Source organism: Acinonyx jubatus, chromosome D4 (genome assembly GCF_027475565.1).
Source record: "Acinonyx jubatus isolate Ajub_Pintada_27869175 chromosome D4, VMU_Ajub_asm_v1.0, whole genome shotgun sequence".
NCBI lineage: Eukaryota > Metazoa > Chordata > Mammalia > Carnivora > Felidae > Acinonyx > Acinonyx jubatus.
In genome coordinates, this window is record NC_069391.1 from 541999 (window position 1) to 562146 (window position 20148).

Below are 20148 nucleotides of genomic sequence, written 5' to 3' on the forward strand. Positions count from 1 at the left end.
CTCTCTCTGCCCCTAACCCACTCACATTCTGTCTCTGTCTCTCTCAAAAATAAACAAACATTAATAAATAAATAAATAAATAAATAGCCCATAGGTACTAGATCATTGTTCTGAAAACTGGAAAATTCAGACAAAAGAAAAATTTTAAAAGATGTAAATTCTAAATAAATAGAAGAGAAATTGTGCTCATGGATTGAAAGACTCAAACTTGGGGCGCCTGGGTGGCTCAGTCGGTTAAGCGGCCGACATCAGCTCAGGTCATGATCTCACGGTCGGTGAGTTCGAGCCCCGCGTCGGGCTCTGTGCTGACAGCTCAGAGCCTGAAGCCTGCTTCAGATTCTGTGTCTCCCTCTCTCTGACCCTCCCCTGTTCATGCTCTGTCTCTCGCTGTCTCAAAAATAAAAAAAAAAAACGTTAAAAAAAATTAAAAAAAAAAAAGACTCAAACTTGTAAAGATGTCAGAAACACAGAGGAGCTACAGCAGTAATTAAAAGGAAGAAGAAAATGGGGGGGGGGGCCTCCTCACACATGGCACTGAGACCCCCTGCAGACTGTAGTGGCCAGCACAGAAGTGAGGGCATGGGGACACAGGACAGCCCCAGAAACAAGCGTAGCTATTCGTACAAAGGTGAACAAGGGTTCATACAGAAAGATGGTCCTTTCCCCAGATGTGTCTGGAGTGATCAGTTGTCCACAGGAAGGCCGTGGTCCTCAGCCTAAGCAGCACATCTTACACAGAGTTTAACTGGACCAGGGCTCTAAACACCCATCATGAAACTATAAGGCCTTTAGGAAAAAGAAATCTTGAAGATCTGGTAAATGAGAAGTCCCCAGTAATGACGTGCAAGGTGCCACCCCCGGAGAACACACTGATAAACTGGATTGCATCAGGAATTCAAAATGTTGCTCTGTGAAATACACTATTAAGAAAACGAAAAGACGACCCACCCACAGACGGGGAGAAAAGACTTGCAAACCATATCCGTGACAAAGACAAAGGGGTAGACGGAGAATATATAAAGAACTCTTTAAACTTAACAGGAAGAGATCAAACAATTCAGTTTCAAAATGGGCAAAAGACATGGCACCATCAGAGAGGATATATGTGTGCAAATCCGTGCGTGGAAAGGTGTTCAGCATCACAGCCAGGGTGCATGCGTCAGATTGGCTGCAATAAAACATTGGCTCCAAATGCTGGCGGGAAGGCGGGTGCAAAGAACCTGGACCTGGCTCTGGAAACAGGCGATTTGGAACTCAGTGAGGCGTGACTCAGCCACAGGCTCAGCAGCGGTCTCCCGGGTGAGACTCAGGCACCAGGATCCGTGGCAGCTCTTCACCAGAGTGGAAACTCCCCGGATGCCTCACGCCTTCCACGGGGGCAGGCCATGCAAACTGCGGCCTATCTATGCAGACTGACTCAGGCACAGAGCAGGGACCTCAGAGCCCATGGTGGCTGCTGGGCCTCAGGCCTCACACCTATCCCTGTGGCCAGGAGACAGAACTGTGACAGGAGCCAGTTGGTGGGTCTGGGCTGGGCTGGGGCCAGGGCGTGACCCTGGGGAGGCAGAGGAGGGGTGCCTGGTGAGTCCGACTGTGGCAGTGCTCCCGTGAGCCCACACGTGTGCACAAAAGTGGGGTAATGTTATTGTATGCTTGAAATCACCAAACGAAAACATTGCTGAGAAGCTGAATCTCCCTCCTTCCTGGACCACAAGCTAGCCGGGCCTCTGGCCTTTGCTCTGGTCAAGCCCTGGGTCACCTGACTGACCTGCCCTTAGCCTGAGCGGAGGCACCGGGCCTCCCACTGGGGGAGGGGGAGGTTAGAGGGCAAAGTCTGAGCACCTCCAGGGAGGGGTGGGGGCCCACCTGGGTGGTCACCAAATGCGGCAGGTGGGGCAGGAGAACTCTAGGCAGCAGGTGAGGGTATAGCCCTGGGTGATGGGGTGGGGGATTGGTGTGTGGAGTGTGACCCTAAGTAGTGGGGGATTAACCCCCAGCAGGGGCTGAGTTCAACCCCACGGAGCCTCTGTTGGCCAGTCTGTGATCTGGGGGTGGGTGGCACCAGCCCCCAGTGGACAGAGTTCGCAGCTCTGTCACCTGCCTGGTGAGGTCCAAGCAGAGGTGGGCGGTGACTAGCTGAGGGAAAGAGAGAGGCGGGACCACACCCAGCAGGTGCCTGAGAGACAGCAGCCTGCTTCCTCCTTGCGGCAGCCAGCTCTCCAACAGCCCAGGTGAGGGGGCTGTACTGGGCTGGGAGTGCTGTCTGGGTCTGGGGGGCTATCCTAGTCTGGGGGGTGCTGTCCCAGTCTGAGGAGGGCTGTTCCGGTCAGTGGGGGGGGGCAACCAGTCCTGAGGGAGGGTGTTCTGACTGTGGGGGAGTCTGCCCATCCTCTTTGCCCACTCATTGGGGACTCAAGCTGAGGAGTCTCAGATTGCTGTATCCCTTGGAGGTGAGATAGGAGGTGGGGTCCCAGTGTCCCTGGGTCCTACCTGTCACCTGTTTGTGTGATGTGGCCTGTGACCCAGGTTCTGGTTTGGGGACACAGGCTGGGTCCCCTCTGGGCCTCACCAACCCCGAACCCCCATCTTCCCACCTTCAAATGGGTCCCTAATCCACACAGCCTGTCCCACGCCACAGGGGCGGGGGGAGGGGGCCCGGAGCCCCAAGACAATGGCATCATCACCCCTGCCTGTCACTCCATTTGAAATAAGCACATGAGGGATGTTTACGCTTTTGTGAGACACAGTGTGATACAAAATCACAGGAATCTCTGGGCCTGGGAGACCCCAGACAGCTGTCTCCTTTGGACGGAGGCACCAGCGGGGCCGAGGCTCCCGGCAGTCCTGTGTGTATGGCCCGGCTTGGGGACGCTTGGGGCCCGGGGAGGGTCCTGCAGGGGCCAAGGCCACTGAGCCGGGCACCTCGGCCTTGTGCAAACTGCACTCCAGGCTCAGCCTCGGCCAGCTGCCCGGGGCGGGGTGTGGAGCCAACTGCAGAGCTTCCAAATCAGATGAGAGAAGGCAACGGTTGGTTTTCGAATAGAAACCAACGTCTTTGTTCGGAACTCCCTGATCTCAAGTTCCTTTCAAGAAAATGTGCTCCTTGGGGCCCTGCCGACCTCACTCATTAGGGCACAAGGGAGGCTGCTTGGGAGCAGTTATATGTCTAGCTGGTCCCCTGTCCTCACCTGGTTCAGGGCCGACCTCAGGGCTCCCAGAGTGAAGATCCTACCCTGGGGGAGGTGAGAGGGCTGCAGAGAGGAGGCGGGGGGGGCAGGGCCCTGGGTCCCCCAAGGTCAGTCTGGAGCTGACCTTCAGAACTGGGGCTCCTCCCGGGAGGGTGGGGAGAGTGAGGGCGCCTGGGGGGCTCAGTTGATCAAGCGTCTGACTCTTGATTTTAGCTCAGATCATGATCCCAGGGCCGTAGGATCTCGAGCCCCAAGTTGGGCTCCACACTGAGCATAGAGCCTGCTTGGGATTCTCTCTCTCTCTCTCTCTCTCTCTCTCTCTCTCTCTCTGCCCCCCTCGCTCTCTCTCTGCCCCCCTCGCTCTCTGCCCCCCTCGCTCTCTCTCTCTGCCCCCCTCGCTCTCTCTCTCTGCCCCCCTCGCTCTCTCTCTCTCTCTCTGTCTCTCTGCCCCCCCCTCTCTGCCCCCCTCTCTCGCTCTCTCTGTCTGAAAAGAAGAAGAAAGAAAGGGGCTCTTCTGGACCCCATCAGCACTGTATGTCCCAGGCTGGACCCTGGCTCCACAGCACTCCTGGGCAGGCCCGGCTCCTGTGGTGTGGTCTTCAGCTCTGCCCACTGACTGAGCTCAGACGTGCTGAGCCCCAGGGAGGACAGGGTGGCTCTCCAGGGCAGCAGTGTCTGCGGCAAGGGGCGTCCAGTGCCCACTGCTGCCCACACCCACAGGTGCCAGCCCAGCCCTGCCCTGCCCTGCCCTGATGGGGCTGACCTGGAAGCCGCGGGTTCTCACAGCACTGCTCGGGGCGGCAGTGGCCTCAGGCCTCACCACGCTCATTCTCATCCTGGTGGAGGCCACTGATGTCCTCCTGCCCACAGACACCAAGGTAGGCCCCCAGACCCCGAGCAGCGGGGACGTTGGGCTGGGCTGGGCTGGGCGCTGGCCCCACGCCCTCCTGACCTTGTTGTCACTCTCAGTTTGGGATTGTGTTTGACGCGGGGTCCTCCCACACGTCCCTCTTTGTGTACCGGTGGCCAGCAGACAAGGAGAACGACACGGGCGTGGTCAGCCAGGCCCTGGTCTGCCAGGCGAAAGGTCAGTAGGCAGCTCTGGGGACAGCGGGCGGGTGTGCACGGCTGTCGGCTGCTGTCTGGGAGGGATTCCCGGCGAGGCAGAGGGTTGGGAGGTGGTACAGGCTGGAGCCAGCTGAGCCACATTTACATCCTTTAGCAAATCAGCAGATCAACCTACAGGAAAAGTGGCTCAGAGAGGTTGAGTGAATTACCCAAGTGGCACAGATGGTCAGTGTGGAACTGGACCAGAACCTACATGTGCCTGCACAGAAGTGGTACAGTGCCTGCCCGGTCCTTCCTGCCTCTTCCAGCTTCTGGAGGCTCCTGGGCTGTGGCCACATCATTCCAACCTCTCCCCCCACCCTCACGTGGCCTTCCTCCTCATGTGCCTTGACCTTCCCTCTCCTCTGTCTTAGAAGGAAATGGGTCATCAGGGGTCGCCTGGGTGGCTCAGTCGGGTAAGTGTCCGACTTCAGCTCAGGCCACAATCTCCCGGTTCGTGAGTTCAAGCCCTGCATCGGGCTCTGTGCTGACAGCTCAGAGCCTGGAGCCTGATTCTGTGTCTCCCTCTCTCTGTCCCTCCCCTGCCTGTGCTCTGTCTCTCTCTCTCTCTCAAAAAATAAAACGTTAAAATTTTTTTTTTAATTAGAGGATATGGGTCATCGGATTTAGGGCCCACCCAGGGAATCCAGAATGATCCCATCTTAAAACCCTTAACTTAATTACATCTGCAAAGATCCCTTTTCCAAATAAAATCCCACTCAAAGATCTCAGTGGTTAGGACATGGGCATACCTTTTGGGGGCGGTGGGGGGCGGAGACACTGTTCAACTCCCCACAGGCCCTTCCGGCCCAGCCCAGCCTTCAGGCCTGGAGCCTCGTCCTGGGGTGCTGTGTTTCAGGGCCTGGAATCTCCTCCTATGCCTCCAATCCTGCACAAGCCGGTGAGAGCCTGCAGGGCTGCCTGGAGGAAGCGCTGGCGCTGATCCCAGAGGCACAGCAGCGGAAGACGCCCCTGTTCCTGGGGGCCACGGCTGGCATGAGGCTACTCAGGTGAGCTGGGCTGACTTGGGGCCTGTGGCACATCCGTGAGGAACAGCTCCGAGAGCCGTGGTGGTGTCCATGCCTTGGGCAAGCGGGCGGAGTGGAGTGGGTGTGGGTCTCCTGCCAGCTCGGGCTGCTGGTCTTTTCTGTCCAGCCAGAAGAATAGCTCTCAGGCAAGAGACATCTTCGCGGCGGTCACCCAGGTCCTGGGCAAGTCCCCCCTGGACTTCTGGGGTGCTGAGCTTCTGGCCGGGCAGGACGAGGGTGCTTTAGGTTGGATCACCATTAACTACGTCCTGGGCATGCTGGTCAAGGTGCTGTGTGCATCCCGAGGGTGGGGGTTGGATGACCAGGGGCGGTGGGTCAATGCGGCTGGTCCCAGGACTCAGTGCCCCCTGTCTGTGCTCAGTACTCCTTCTCTGGAGAATGGATCCAGCCTCTGGAGGGGACACTGGTGGGCGCCCTGGACATGGGTGGAGCCTCCACCCAGATCACCTTTGTGCCTGGAGGCCCCATACTGGACAAGAGCACCCAGACCACCTTCCGCCTCTATGGATCTGAGCACAGTGTCTACACGCACAGCTACCTCTGTTTCGGGCGGGACCAGATGCTGAGCAGGCTTCTGGCACAGCTGGTGCAGGTCGGCTGGGCCACAGAGGAGGGAGAGGCGAGCTGGGGCGGCCTGTGGCCCTGGGCTGGGCTCAAGGCCACCTCCCTGCCCTCCCGCAGAGCAGCTCCGGCCCCCTGGTCCGCCACCCATGCTACCACAGCGGCTACTGGGCCACGCTGTCCCCGGCCGCCCTCTACGAGTCCCCCTGTGTGCACACAGCAGCCCCTGCAGAGCTGGCCGGGAGCCTCACTGTGGAAGGGACAGGGAACCCCGGGGCTTGTATCTCAGCCATCCGGGGCCTCTTCAACTTCTCCAGCTGCCAGGGCCGAGGACACTGTGCCTTCAATGGGGTCTACCAGCCCCCTGTGCGGGGCCCGTTCTATGTGAGCTCCCTTCCCTGTCCTCCCCAGGGTCTCAGCCTCCTTCCACGGCCCCGGGCCCCAGGGGTCTGACCCCAGGTGGGCCCAGGATGAGCCCTGCACAGGCGGGCTCTTGGGAACTCTGGGGCCCCGCGTGGGGGCAGGTGGGGACTTTGCCTGGTTTGTCCAGGGCTCCTCCGACCCGGGCCCACCGGGTATCACCCCAGTGCCCAGGGAAGGCACACAGCTCATCACCCCCCTCTGCCCCCAGGCCTTCTCGAACTTCTACTACACCTTCCGCTTCCTGAATCTCACCTCCAAGCAGCCACTGGCCACTGTCAACGCCACCATCTGGGAGTTCTGCCAGAGGCCCTGGAAGCAGGTGGGTGGATCCCAGGGCCGCCCTGGGTCTCCGAGCTGCGGCTGTCACAGGCACAGACCTCAGCAGCAGGCAGGGACTTGGTGGGACCCTGTGCCTGGGAGGCTGGGAGCGGGGACACCAACGGGCTCCTCACCTCCCGGGCCCCCAGGTGGAGGCCAGCTCGCCCGGGCAGGACCGCTGGCTTCGTGACTACTGTACCTCGGGGCTGTATATTCTCACGCTGCTGCTTGAGGGCTACGGGTTCAGTGAGGAGACTTGGCCTGGCATCGAGTTCCGCAAGCAGGTGACCACCTGGCCCAGGGCGAGGGTGGGTCAGGGGCTCCAGGGCAGCCGCCCACGGCACTGAGCAGCCCGTGTGTCCCACAGGCTGGTGGCACGGAGATGGGCTGGACGCTGGGCTACATGCTGAACCTGACCAGCATGATCCCGGCCGAGGTGCCTGCCCGGTGGCGGGCACAGAGCTATGGCATCTGGGCGGCCGGGGTCGTCTTTGCCGTGCTGACTCTCGCGGTTACTCTGGGGGCTGTGGCAGGCCAGCTCCTCTGGCCCCAGGGCTAAGCTGGGCAGCCGCCTGATGGCGGAAGGCACGGGCTCAGCTCCCACGGTCTGAGCTGGTCAGAGCCTCCCTGATCTCCTGACCCCTGCCGGGTCCCCTTGTCCCGTGGGCTCTGGCCCCACGGTGAGATGGCCCCCGTGGATGCAGGAGGTATTGTGGCCTCCCCAGAGCGACAGGTGATAAGTGCCAGGCCACAGGGGCCCCTGCAGCATTCCAAGGCTCTTTGACCTTCAGTGTTAGCGGGACATGGGGCCCAGTCAAGCCCAGACGCGGGAGTGACTGCTGAAGAAGGGGTCGGCTCCCTGGGAGAGGCTGGCAGGGCTTCAGGAGGTTGGCGGAGGGGCCCGGCCCGAACGGGGGTATCACTCAGCCTGAGGGGAGGTATCCAGGCTCCTAGGCTTCTCTGGGAGCAGCCCCATCCCCCATCCTCAAAGCCTCCATCGGGCCCTCACAGTGGACAAGTCAAGAACACAGACCACACCTTAGTGGGGGGAAGATTGCTTTATTAAAACCGTTCTTGCCACGGGACTTCCTAGGGCTGATTTCCTCACTGGGCTTGGGGTATGTGGGGCTCCAGGTGGGGGTGTTGGGCTCCTCACATGTACTGTCCAGCTGGGACCACGAAGCACTTGGGGAAAATGCCGATGCGGCCATCACAGCGGCCCTCCAACCAGGCCGGGTCCACTGCACGCGAGGAGATGTCAGTGTTCCTTAGGGCACATCAGATAGTATCTGCTCACAGAAACCCCTTTGGCCCCAGCGCCCCGCTGACCTTCACACAGGACGTCCACGATGTCCCCCCGCTGTAAGTCCAGGTCCTCAGGCCCCTGGGCAGAGTAGCTGTGCCGGGCCACCACCTGGTAGAGGACAGGCCGGCCGCCCGCTCCCTGTGGCAGGGGAGGGCTCCAGGGTGGGCCGGCTGCAGAAGGGCCCCAGGGCCTCCCCCACCCCGCACGCACCGGGACCCACACCGGGCTCTCCTGGGGCTCACCCGGCACTGGAGCCGCAGGACCCCAGGGCTGGCCGCCTTGTCCCGCCAGGCCCTCTGTAGCACCTCCTCCCTAGCAAGGGGGACCCAGCGCCCCTCGTTGCTGGGGTCTTGGTAACTGCAGAGAAACTCCTCCAAGTGAGCGGGGGGGGGGGGGGGGGCAGGGGGGGGTTTCTGCCAGGGCACAGATGTACCAGCCCCTCTTCCATCCCCTGCCCTGGGGCTTCTGCCCTGGGCCAGGCTCAGAGACCTCAGGTCCCACCTCTGACTGGCTCACCTGAGCTGCCCGTGCTGGGCCTGGTCGGGGAGGGCCTGGCTCAGCAGGGTCCGCAGGCTGCACAGGTCAGCTCCTCTTGGGACCTTCAGGGCCAGTGTGAAGGCACACTGCACTATGAGGGTCACCAAGGACTCAGGGTCCCCCACGGCCACTCCCTGGGACAAGGCAGAAAGGCAGTGGTCAGCTTGTAAAGCCCCAAATCTCCATGCACAAGGCCCAACTGGGGTGGCCTTCGAGCTGGGGCTGAGGGTGGGGACAAAGGCGGTGGCAGGGGGCTGGGGCTACAGGCCTGTACGTTGCTCATCAGCTGGGGTCCCCAGGGCCATTTGAAGGGATGGGGCCTAGCCTCAGGGCCCCAAATACCAAAAGAGTGGGGGTGACACCAAGGCTCTTACCCCAGCATGAGAGGGGTCTTCAGAAGGGCGGGGGTCTGGCTCCCCTGCCACCCGCAGCCCTGTGGAGGTTGACAGAGCAGGTTCTCAGGTGCAATATTTTGGAGCAGAGGACCTGCCTGGACCACACGCCCACTGGGAAGCACAGGTAGCCAATCTCCTCCTTAGGGGACAAAGAGGCTGCTCCCCACACCCCCAGATGCCTGCCCCCTTCCCCCAGTGTCCCTGCCCACCGCCTGCAGCTCAGGAGCCCTTACCTGGAGGAACCTGTTTGCCAACTTGTTCCACACTGGGCCTCTGCAGGGAAAGCCACAGGCTTGGAGCAGGGGCCAGGGATGGGGGCCCTGGGGGTGGGGCAGTGTCCCTGGCTTGTGGAAGCAGGCCCAGTGGTGAGGCGTATGGCCTGTGAACCAGCTGACCACCAGCAAGCCAGAAATGCAACCCGTGTTGGGGTGTGTTCAGGGCAGGCACCGGGTCCCCACAGTCCTAGCGACCACAGACAGGCTGCCTTACATCAGTGCGGATGAAGCTGTCATCCCGGGTGGTCCCAGGTGGAGCCTGAGGACCCAGGCCAGGGACCAGCTGGACCTCACCCTATGCTGGATGTGCTGCAGGGGCAGCAGGGCACCCCAGAGAGGCCCGGGGTCCAGGGCATCCTGACTCCGTTCTGACTTCAGGTGAGGGTCTGGAAGTTCATTGGTAAAGGAAGCATTTGGACTTCAGCGTATTTACCAGCTGGTTAACGCACTTCAGAAGCTATTCGCTATTGTGCCAGGAGGGTCGAGGGCCTAAAACCCCTAAGTACCACGAACTTAGTAAATGCAGCTTTAACCGCATGCAGGAAGTTAATAAAGCACAGCTGTGACAGAGAATAACCGCTAAGGGCACAGGTCCGTTCAACTTGAGTTAGCTGAGCACCAGGGAAAAGAAAGGGAAGTGACCGCATATTCCCTCATGAAGTCCTTTGATAAAATGTCTGTTCAGTTCAACCGCCTGCTCTGTGCGTGGAGGCCCCTCTCCTGGTGCTGGTGCGGGAGGGGGTCAGCCACGCCCCTCCTGGCTGCACCTGCCTGGGAGAAGCCTGTGTCCAGGAAGGAGGGCTGGGGTGGCAAGGGCCACGGCTGGATGGCACAAGACCCAAGACCCAGACGCACAGGCTGCAGGCCAGGCCCCCCAAGGCCTACGGCCGGGTGAGGACGGCCATCAGCAGGCCCCCCGACCCCGGTGTCTGGCTCCGGCCCTGTCTCTGACCCGACAGAGAAAGCCAAGGCTCTGTCCCCCAGCAGGGCACGAGGTCGCCCGCCCGAGACCCGCAGAGCGCCTGGCTGTGGCTGCTGTTCCCCATCTTGGGGTCACCCACCTGTTCATCGGAGAGGACGGGCGCATGGTGGTCAGCCTGCCCCGCCTGCCCGGGGCCGACCTGTGTCTCTGTCTCGGGGGGCCTCCTGGGACCACAGGCGGTGTGGGTTTTCCAGGCCCCGGTGACTGCAGCCCTAGGTGAAGGGGGGGGGGGGGGGCGCCCTGACCTCAGGACTTCCTCCCGGACAGCCTGAGGAGGGTCTGGAGTGTGGAGACGAGGGTTAGGTCCAAGCAGGGCCCCAGGGCGTGGGGCTGGCTCTACGTCACGCAACCTTGAGCACCAGCCCCTCTCCCGAGTGGGGACAGCCCATCCGTGAGGCTCCAGTCTGGCAATGCCGGAAGTGTAATCACGCCAGCCTGCAGTCCCGACAGCACCCTCCCTGGGCACCTTGGCTCTGAGCTTTTGCGCTGCTTGGAGTCATCATGACCGCAGTCTCAACTCCCCTCTGGTGCCCGCCGGGGCCAGAGTGACGGCTCTATGAGAGGGGGACACCCCTCCCCTGGCATCAGGGGCTCCGGCCACATCCACTCTGGAAAGGGGGTGTGACAGTCCTGGCCCCTGGCCAGGTCTGCACGGGGGCTCCGGCCTCGGGCCTCACACCAGGGCCTCTGCCCCAACAGGAGGGACGCTCCTTCCTACCGTGGGGCGGCTCCAGGCCTGGCTCTGCCATCTGCACCCTGAACCTGTGGGCACAGAATGCCATCCTCTCTCAGGATGCAGACCCCGGTGGGTGAGTTCGGGACGGGGAGGCTGAGCAATGCTCTTCCCCACCCCCCCAAGCAAGACTGCGTGATTTTTATAGACTCTCGCACAGAATAGGCCTGCTACTCCCGATTCCAGATCAGAGGAACACTGGGGATGGACGGTCCAGAGCATTTTCCTCCCGTAACAGTAAAAAGATGCGAAGGGCTCAGGCCTGCAAACTGACAGAGAAAGCCGGGCAGGCTGGCAGGCCACCACCCACCTGGGGCTGCTGAGGCTGGATGTCCTCCTGCCGGTCGGCAGGGAAGGCAGAGGATACCACCTGGTAAGGGACAGCAGGGGGACAGCTGGGTCAGCAGGCACCAGCCCCAACCCCCAGGGGGCTCTGTGATGTTGGCTCCCAGCCCTTGCCACCCACCGCACCCCCCTGAGTCTCCCATCTGCTGGGCAGGGGCCTGACCCAAGCTGCCAGACTGCCACCATGGGGGCTGGGAAGGTAGGAAGAATACGTCTGATAAAGGAAGACATCTGTGCTGAGAGTTTCAACTTATTTTTAGTACAATTTTTGAAATATTTTTGTTTCTTAGAGGTCTTATACTGTGATAAGTGGACTCTAAGCTGATCAACGCAGCTCAGAACCGCCTGGCCCCCACCAGCAGATGTTTGCGAACATGAGGTGTCTGTGGCAGGTGACCTCGCCAGCACTTTTAACATGGTCACATGCAGCACGCTGGCCCTTGGTGACCTCGGCCCTTGGGGCGCCGGGGCTAACCCAAGGGCCACCAGCTTGAAGTCAATGTGAATTTTCCTTGTGCGCACAGGAGTTATTTCCCTGTGTTCCCCAGTGTTCTGTGATTCTGGTGGTGCTGCCCGGCCCTGACCAAAGGGTAGGCATGAAGTGGCCCCGGGCCAGCCTACCTCGGGCCTTCCTGAGATCTCACTGTCCGGGGCAGAGATGCAGGCAGACAGAGCCAAGGAGATTCTGAGGCCAGAAAAGCATGGCTGAAGTGGAGGCAGGCGGGGGAGCCTCGAGGGTCCCCGTCAAAAAGGCATGAGCTCCCTCCTCTGCAGCCAACTTCTGGTGGCCTCTGTGTCCTGGTTCCAAGAGCCTGGGATCTGTAAACTCCACCTGGAGACACTGCTTCTGACCTAGGAAGCTCCCGTATGTCTGCAGCTTGGGGGCGGCCGGTCCCTCCCCAGCTTGCTGGCTGCTGCTGGCCCCTGAGCACCTGGGCTGGGAACCGAGACGCTGCCCCCTTACCTTGGCCTTGCCCAGGAAATCCACTGGTTCCAGGAGCTCCAGGTGCCACTTGTGGGGCCGGAAGACCTCACCCCTGGGGCCCTGCCGAGGCTGCAGGTGCACCTGTTTCTGGAGGGGGCCCGGCCAACGCAGACCTGAGCATCTGACCAGGGCGGTGGTCTCAGGGGGCCCCTCCACCCACTTGTCACAGACTACAGGAAGTCCTTCCCCAGCCCCCACACCTGGGCACATGGGCCACCTCCCTCTAGAAAGTCTTGGGGGGCCTGTATAGATATGAGCCCTGCACGGTGGGCTATGGGACCAACAACCCCAAGGGGTGGGGACGACCTGCTTTCCTCCCTGCCCCCCCCTCACCTGCACTTGGTCCAGGGCAGTGCACAGGTGGTCTCGGGCCCCTTCTGATCCCTTGGAGAGGGCTTCCTCTAAGCTGCGGGTGGCCTCAGCCCAGAGACCCAGGCGGCACTGTGCAGCCCCCAAGTTGAAGAGCACCTGGGAGCCAGGGGACAGCCCACTCCCTCCCTTAGTCCCCTCCGGCCTTTGGGTCTCAACCCCCCCCCCTCCCCCGCCTCGCCCCGCCTCGCCCCGCCTTTGCCCCAGATTCTACCCCGGGGCGTGCCCCCAGTCCCACCCCCGACCTTTCTCCTGGCCTCGCCCTCAGTGCCACTATGTAGCTCCAGCTCCAGTCTCATGGTCCCCTCCCAGGTCTCACTCCTAGATCAGACCTTCGGGCCCGGATTCCGGACCTCCCCGCCCTTCCCCCCACCCCCTCCCGGTTCTGGCCTGGGCTCCCAGTCCCACCCCCAGCCCCTCTCCTGGCCTCACCTCCAGTTCCCTTCCGGCGCCTCTCCCGGCCCCACCCCAGCCCCTCCCCTGGCTCCACCCCCGGCCCCCAGCCCGTCCCCCAACCCCTCTCCCGGACCCACTCCCAGCCCCTCCGCTGACCCCGCCCCACCCCAGCCCCTCCCACAACCCCACCCCTGGCCCGAGCCACGACAGCGAGGGCTCTTCTGGCCCAGGAGCCTGGCTCAGGGCTAGGCAGCCGGTCCGTGGCGGCGCCAGTGCGGGGCTCTGCCGGGCAGGCCTCACTCTCCAGACCCCCCCATCCGGAGCGGTTCATCGCTCTGGCGCTTCTCTGCTCCAAAAATCAGGGGCGGATTTCTGGGCGCGGGAAGCATCCTCTCTGCCTGCCTCACCCCCATTCTGCATCTGGCCAAACCCCTTTTGCGGCCCCTTCGTCTGTGTGCTGCCCTGTCAGTGCATGAGTCTGGGGGTGCCGTCCAAGGAACCCATTTCTCTGTCCTGTCCCCGTCCCCACCGCCGTGTCACAAGACGTTTGACAGACAGTTTGGGTTGGGTTAAGGCTGCCGCGGCCGGACATACCGAGGGCAGAAGCAAAGTTGCCTGGTGCTCCTGGGAGCCGACCTCCCCACTGAGCCCCTGCTGCTGCCACCGAGGCAGCAAGTGCCACCCAACTTGGCCCAACGTCAAGAGAAACCAACACACTCCCTCCGCGCGGCCCTCTGTCCCCGGGGCCTGCCAGGTGACACCACACCCCCAGAGCCAGCTGGCCGCCCTCTGGAGACTCCTGTTACGAGGCCAGGTGGGGGTCACTGCCAGGCCATTCCTCCCCGCGCCCCCCACCGCCCTGCACTGTTCAGTGCCCTGGGCCAGGGGACCCCACCTGGAGGGGCTTCCCCACGACTTGTTTCTTGCAACACCGCTTGTTGGGGGAAGGCTGCAAGGCAGCCAGTTTCCGGGGAGCACTACGGTGTCCTCTCCACTCCCCTCCCTTGGTGTCAGCCACAGAGAGCCAAGCTGTGCTGCTTCCTGACCCCACCTGCCTTTCACCTGTCTGCTCTCTGCCCCTCCCCTGCCCTTCTCCTGGGCAAAGCACTCCTGGTGGCCTCTAACTTCTTCTACCCTCCAGCTTCCTCAGGATGAAAGAGTGGCCAGAGGGAGCCTCGGTCAACACGGCCCCACCTGTGACAGTGAGAAGAGGATGGAACCCAGAGGACGGGGCCTGAAGGACCACCCGGGGCCACCCGCAGACAGCACCCCCAGAGCCCCAGCGGGCCACACTTCCTGGTGCAAGCTCACCTCCCAGGCATGCAGCTTGAACCGCAGGCCCAGCTGTGTATAGTCAATGGCGGTGTTATCCCTCAGCTGTGCCAGGGCCAGACGGAAGTCACACAGGGCCTCCTGGAACCTGTAGGCAGTGGGGGAGCCAGCAGCGAGGGGGACCTCAGTGGCTGCAGGGAAAGGGACCAAGCCCTGCCCCAGCCTCCCCACCACCCCAGCTCCAGGGAAACCTGCTAGGGGGCAGTGGTGGTCACCCAGGTCTCAGCACATGGTGGGCCCTCAAGTCCCAACACACGGGTCATGGACAGACTGGCTGTGAGGGGCATGGGGGCACCACATCCGGGGTGTGAGGTGATGCCAGCTCTGATCCAGTCCTGATTCCTGGGGACCTCACTCACTCTGCCGCCTAGAGCCCCTGTCTGTACCCCAGACCCTCTGCCACATTTCCCTCCTGCTTCATAGGACCCCCAACCCTGTGGGCCTCCTACCGCAGAGACCGGCTGGACACTCCTTGGCCTCCACTAGAATCCCCATCTCCTCCAAGGAGGCTCCTGGACCCATGAGAGGAGGAGGTTGTCCCCAGAGCCTGCCTGCCTGGCATGGGGCCTGCCTGCCGTGGGGCTTGTCCTGGGGCTAGGTGGGGTAGGGGGAAGCCGGGCCTGTCCTGCAGAATGTTTCCTCCTCTGGGAAGGACCACAGTGCAAAGAGCCCAGGTGAGCATTGAGGACCCCAACCCCCTCCCTGCCCTGGGACACACCATTCTTGCAGCCCTGTTCTAAGTTTCCTCATCTGCAGAATGGGTGTAATCACGCCATCCCTGCTGCAGCAAAGATGTGGTGAGGAACAAAGGAAGAAGTGCCCGTGAAAGCGCCCTGTGAACCTCAGCACAGAGACAGGGCTCACCGTGTGGCTGTTCCCTGTGTCCCCCTCCAGCGTGACCAGTGTCCTCCTCCAGGCTTCCCTGAAGCTATGGAGGAGGGGGTGGGCAAGAGAAGGTGCCCATGGGGAGAGAGGAGGCGGGGAGCACAAGAATGAACTTTGCAGAGACAAAGGGCCCTCAGAGAAGAAACGAGACACCTCTGTGCTCACCTCTCCAGCTGGAAGCTGGCCACTCCTCGCTGGAAGAAGCCCACAGCCATGCAAGTGTCCTTGGTCACTGCTTGGTCAAATGCCTGAGGACAGAAATGCCCACAGATCACCAAGGTCTGCAATTCCATCACCCCTGTGTCACAGATACAGCCCAGACAGATGACCAGTGACGGGGGGCCAAGGAATTTCACTGGGCCCCACAACAGCCTGCATGCAGGGATCACCATTCAGTTTCCCTCAGTGGCACAACCTAAACCAGCCTGAGCTCCCGGGGAGCAGAGAAAACAGCCACAGTCCAGTCTGTTTACCGTAATGACAAGGGGGTACAAAAAAAGGAAACACTGTGGCACATTAATGATAGTTACCTCTGGGGGATGCAGTTATGCAAGATTTTTGTCTTTTTAAAACCCTATGTGGGGAGGGGCGCCTGGGTGCCTCAGTCGGTCAAGCGTCCGACTTCGGCTCAGGTCATGATCTCACAGTTTGTGAGTTTGAGCCCCGTGTCGGGCTCTGTGCTGACAGCTCAGAGCCCGGAGCCTGCTTCGGATTCTGTGTCTCCCTCTCTCTGACCCTCCCCCGTCCATGCTCTGTCTTTCTCTGTCTCAAAAATAAACATGAAAAAAACCCTTAAATCCTATGTGGGGAATAAACTTCAGAATTCCCTGAGCCTGCAGGATGGGTTAGCAAGGCGTGAAAAACTAGAAAACCACAGGATGTTCGCACCCAAGTTTGGGTAAAGGAGATTAGGCAAAGTGCGACAAAGGTCCCAGTATAGGACAAAGGCACAGGAAGAGGGACTCTCGGGATGAAAACATCCAAGGTGAGGTGAACAACATTAGGTATCCAGGGTGGAAAAGCCCCCCAACTTAGTTTAATAGCAGAAAGCTGCTTTCACAGGAAGGAAGGACCAAATTAGGTAAATAGGGATATAGTCGGTGCGGGTGAAGTTGCCCAGAGCAGAGCTAATTAGCAAAAGAAAGGTGCCTTGTTGACCCAGAGGTAGCCTGCTCCGTCTTTCTGGTCCCCTAGGCGAGTTTAGGTAAACAAGTCAAGTCTGCTGTAAACAACCTTTCGCTAGGAGCCAGGATTTTGTTTTGTGTTAACCCAAACCCCTAACCCCGAATATCTTCAAGACCCCCTTTCCCTCACGTCCACGAGTTAATGTTCGCAGTTTCATTGTCCCTTTGTGCACGTCCATCACCATGTTGGTAAGCCTTCGGATCCTAATAAAAACGGAGCAAAGACCCTTACTCGGGGCTCTTGTCTTCTCCCGGACATTAGTCGTCTCCCGCTTTGAATCCTGGGTCTGCTTTCTTGCTGGACAAGAACTCCAGACCCAGAGTCCATGACAACCCTATTTCTGATAGTTCTCATGAAAGGACACACTCCTTATCTATCAGAATCAGAAAGAACAAAAGTTTTAGTGTGTGTGTAAAGCACAGCTCTTCCCTACACCTCACTCAGAAATGACGTTGTCTGTTCCTAACGAGGACAGTGGCTATCAGTTAGACACAGGCAATCAGTCAGAGGGGCTTCACGCTCTTACAATCTGGCCAAATGGGGGGCTTGTGCAGCCCTGGGTTTGACCTAAGGTTGAAGGGATGCACGGAGGCCCTGATGCGGGGGGCGCTCAGTGCCAGAGAGGTCCATTTGTTTGCCACCCTGCCAGGAACAGCAACCAAATCAGGCTCACACAGGTTCCTATCAACAGACCACTGTCCTCTCTACACCCCTCCTCACCTGCCCTGCTCCCCAGAGACACTTGTGTTCATTGCAGCAATTCCGTCTGCTTTCAAAAATCTCCACGTTTCCAATTAAAGTGCCCATGCTTTAATTACTGAATTTTATTGTCTTTCCACAGTCCTCCCTCTCCTATTGGGTAGAGGATTTAATACCGTATTCTTCTGCTCACCACCTCTGGCCCCTCTGTCTGGTTAAATCACAGTTTATAAGTAAGTGATAACTGGATTGGCCTCACACCTACCATTCGCTGTTGAACTACCTGCTGTCAGCGATTGTGTTCCCGTTCTTAGGTAACATTTTAAAACTGAAATTGTTCCTGAGAATTGTAGATTTGTATGCAGATGTAAGGAATGACAGAGGAGATCCCTTGTAAGATTTGCCCAGTTCTGCCCCGCCCCCCCCCCCAACTCCTGTGGTGAATTTTTGCAAGATATTGACATGGGCACTCTCCTACAATACCTAATTCTCTTTTCATTTGTGTCACTTTCCAGGTAACTGTCACTGATGGTCTCCACAACCGTAGGATCCTGTTTCTTTTTACTGGGGAGATTTGGGGACCAGAACAATGAGTAGAGTGCTGCTGGATTTTTGCGGAACATGAATCACTTTAAAGAACACAAAGCATTTGGGGTGCCTGGGTGGTGCAGTCGGTTAAGCGCCCGACTTCAGCCAGGTCACGATCTCGCGGTCCGTGAGTTCGAGCCCCGCCTCAGGCTCTGGGCTGATGGCTCAGAGCCTGGAGCCTGTTTCCGATTCTGTGTCTCCCTCTCTCTCTGCCCCTCCCCCGTTCATGCTCTCTCTCTGTCCCAAAAATAAATAAACGTTGAAAAAAAAAATTAAAAAAAAAAAAGAACACAAAGCATTTAAAAGGTGGCGAGTGGCTCGGTGCTGCCCCCTCCGCAGAGGCAGGTATGTGTGTGTGCCCGTGTGCACTTTTGAGTCTTGCTTCTGTTTTGGGGGACATATTGGGAAACAGAAGTACTCAGATCAGATGAGACAGACCTCATCTCCTTGCCAGGCATCTGATGACGTCCCCTGCTCTAAGCTCTACACCTCGGGAAGCAGGTAAGTCCCCTCCAAGCAAGATCCGGCCTCGAGCCTACTTCCGTATATGTTAGACCGTGAGCACCTGAACCACTAGCAAGAGCCCCGGCCTTTCTCCTTGACTGGAGAGTGTGGCACGTGGTCATCACCTAGTGGAGGTGGTGAGGGAGCCCAGCACCTCCATCATGGCCCAGACTCGGTTCTGGTGGGATCCCCCGATCACACAGTTCCCACCTGCTTCAGGTGTTCATTGAGGCGGAACCCTGGGGGGACATCCCCAGGTGACTATCAGGAAGAAGGGCGGGAGGGGGGGGACCCCGGGCTCATCCCTGTAGCTGGGTCTTTATCGCACCGCTCCTTGACCCGGAGCAAGGTAAGTAAGGTTCCCCAGGGCCAGAGAACAGCCTCCCCAAGAGGTGGGGTCTCCGCGACCAACCCTGGGGGCGCCCGGCTGTCAGGCCCCCGGCTCACCCGCAGCGCGGCCTCCGGGTCCCCGGCCAACAGGTGCACGCAGCCCACGTTGAAGCACATCCTGGCGGACGGCTCCGGGTAGCCCGAGAAGAGGCGCAGGGCACAGTCCCAGTCCCCGCGCGCTACGGCCTGCGCGCCCCGGTCCCATTCCCGCAGCAGGTCCCCGAGAGAGGGCATGGCGGCGTGGACACCCGCGGAACCGTGCGGCGGAAGTCCGCGCTTCCGGGCGGGAGCGCGGCGGGCGCGGCCGGCGGCGGCGGTGGGGGTCCCGCGAGAGGTCCGGCGGGACGACTGCGGGCCGAGGGCCGCGAGGCAGGGCCTTCAGGGTCGGGAGACTAGCGTGGGGATGTGGGGCCCCCACTCCGAGGCCGGCAGGGTATCCGGGCGGGACGCGGCGCTGGGAGCGCGCGGAGTCCACGAGCCGCGGGTACGCCACGTCTCCTGCTGCCCAGAGCGCCCTCTCGCGGCAGAGCGACCCCGCCCCTCCCGGAGCCAGCCCCGCCCCTCCCCACGGCCCCGCCCCCGCAGGGACCGCCCCTCCGCATCCGGCCCCGCCCCCCGCTTATGCCGCGCCCCTCCGGACTTCCGTCCGGAGCTCCCCGAGTTCGCTCTCCCCAGCCCGCGGCGCCTCCGGCAGTGTGGGTCTCGGTGCGCCGGGGAAAGCCGTCCGGGCCTGCCGCTACCGCCGCGGCCGGGCCAGGGTTCCGGGCGGACCCCGCGGGCTCAGGTGAGAGACCGCCGGGGCGCGGGCCGAGGTGGGGCGGTCTCGGGGTCTGCAGGGGCGCGGGGAGGCAGGGCAGGGCCGAGCGGGGCTGTGGCCGAGCCGGCGGCCTGGCCGGCCCTGAAGGTGGTGGGGATGGGCCCTCCACTCGGCCCCTGCCCCGCCAGCCCGCGGACCGAGTCTGCGAGGAGCGAAGGCGTTGTCGTTCCGGCTCCGCTGGGAGGGGAGAGCCGCGGGGGCCGGTCCTGGGGCCGGGGGCGGGCCACGGTGGTCTGGGGTCTCCCATGGCGGCGGCCCGCGCTCACCCTCGCTCAACTTCGGGGGGAAACTCGGGGGGAGGCCCCGAGTCTCATTCGTGGAAAACCAGGTCGTGGTGACGTGCCAGTGGCTCTTCTGGGGCCCGTCGGTCCTGTGCTCCCTGTCCCTGGCCCAGATGGAGGCTCAGAGGGCAGGACTAACCCAGCCCAACCCACCCCTGTGGCAGGCGGAGCCCCTGCCCTGTGCCCTGCACAACCTCATTCACTAGAAAGTGGAGGCCCTCCGGGGCCAGGAGCCTCTCCCTGCAGGGGCCCCAGCCTCTCGGGGGCACACGTCCCTACCGCCACTCCCATACAGGTCTTACCTGCTGTCACATCCTTCACACCTGTGTTAGAGAAACAACCAACAGGTGTACAGAGAGATGGATTGACTTTAAGCAGCTGTGGGGGCTGGAAAATCCAAAATCTGCGGGAGAGCCAGGGAAGAACTCAGGGTTCAACTTGAGTCTGGGGGCAGAGTTCACTCTGTTCTCTTAAGGCCTTCCCCTGACTGGATGAGGC

General features: G+C 60.9%; 3 protein-coding genes across 21 annotated transcripts in view; 2 read left to right on the plus strand and 1 right to left on the minus strand.

The window, feature by feature from the left end:
* Positions 1 to 1791: 1791 nt before the first annotated feature.
* ENTPD8 (ectonucleoside triphosphate diphosphohydrolase 8) lies at positions 1792 to 15933 on the plus strand. Of its 10 annotated transcripts, none has more exons than XR_008290792.1 (11): positions 1925 to 2231; positions 3684 to 4066; positions 4158 to 4275; positions 4411 to 4528; positions 5155 to 5305; positions 5451 to 5610; positions 5706 to 5936; positions 6031 to 6289; positions 6537 to 6647; positions 6796 to 6930; positions 14120 to 14251. XR_008290792.1 is itself a non-coding variant. In XM_053204307.1 (11 exons), the coding sequence occupies exons 2-11, from the start codon at positions 4041 to 4043 to the stop codon at positions 14321 to 14323; spliced, it is 1518 nt and encodes a 505-aa protein (XP_053060282.1). In that variant the 5' UTR covers positions 1925 to 2231; positions 3681 to 4040; the 3' UTR covers positions 14324 to 15933. The 10 variants fall into 10 exon arrangements, 8 of the variants coding, with proteins under 8 accessions (XP_053060286.1, XP_053060282.1, XP_053060281.1 ...); XR_008290791.1 differs by lacking the exon at positions 14120 to 14251 and adding an exon at positions 7014 to 7151; XM_053204307.1 differs by having other exon boundaries at positions 3681 to 4066; positions 6026 to 6289; positions 14120 to 15933.
* Positions 7651 to 19737, minus strand: NOXA1 (NADPH oxidase activator 1). 8 transcript variants are annotated; one of them, XM_027050933.2, is made up of 14 exons: positions 18610 to 19048; positions 15352 to 15434; positions 14281 to 14389; positions 12538 to 12672; positions 12184 to 12291; positions 11185 to 11244; positions 10860 to 10903; positions 10221 to 10353; positions 9118 to 9157; positions 8864 to 8922; positions 8469 to 8623; positions 8195 to 8309; positions 7976 to 8090; positions 7690 to 7887 (listed from the first exon to the last, which is right to left on the minus strand). In XM_027050933.2, exons 1-14 carry the CDS (start codon positions 18784 to 18786, stop codon positions 7799 to 7801), a joined length of 1422 nt encoding a protein of 473 aa, XP_026906734.1. In that variant the 5' UTR covers positions 18787 to 19048; the 3' UTR covers positions 7690 to 7798. The 8 variants fall into 8 exon arrangements, with proteins under 8 accessions (XP_053060279.1, XP_053060280.1, XP_053060274.1 ...); XM_053204304.1 differs by lacking the exon at positions 18610 to 19048 and adding an exon at positions 19636 to 19737 and having other exon boundaries at positions 7651 to 7887; positions 7976 to 8309; XM_053204305.1 differs by lacking the exon at positions 8195 to 8309 and having other exon boundaries at positions 7651 to 7887; positions 18610 to 19049.
* Positions 18140 to 20148, plus strand: part of EXD3 (exonuclease 3'-5' domain containing 3) — an 80606-nt gene continuing 78597 nt past the window's right edge. The window contains exon 1 of one of the 3 annotated variants that reach the window (XM_053204296.1): positions 18140 to 18159. The gene's annotated coding sequence lies outside the window, so the exon portion shown is untranslated. Of the gene's footprint in view, positions 18160 to 19196; positions 19337 to 20148 lie in introns of those variants that run through there. The other 2 variants (XM_027051009.2, XM_027051008.2) reach the window with 2 other exon arrangements.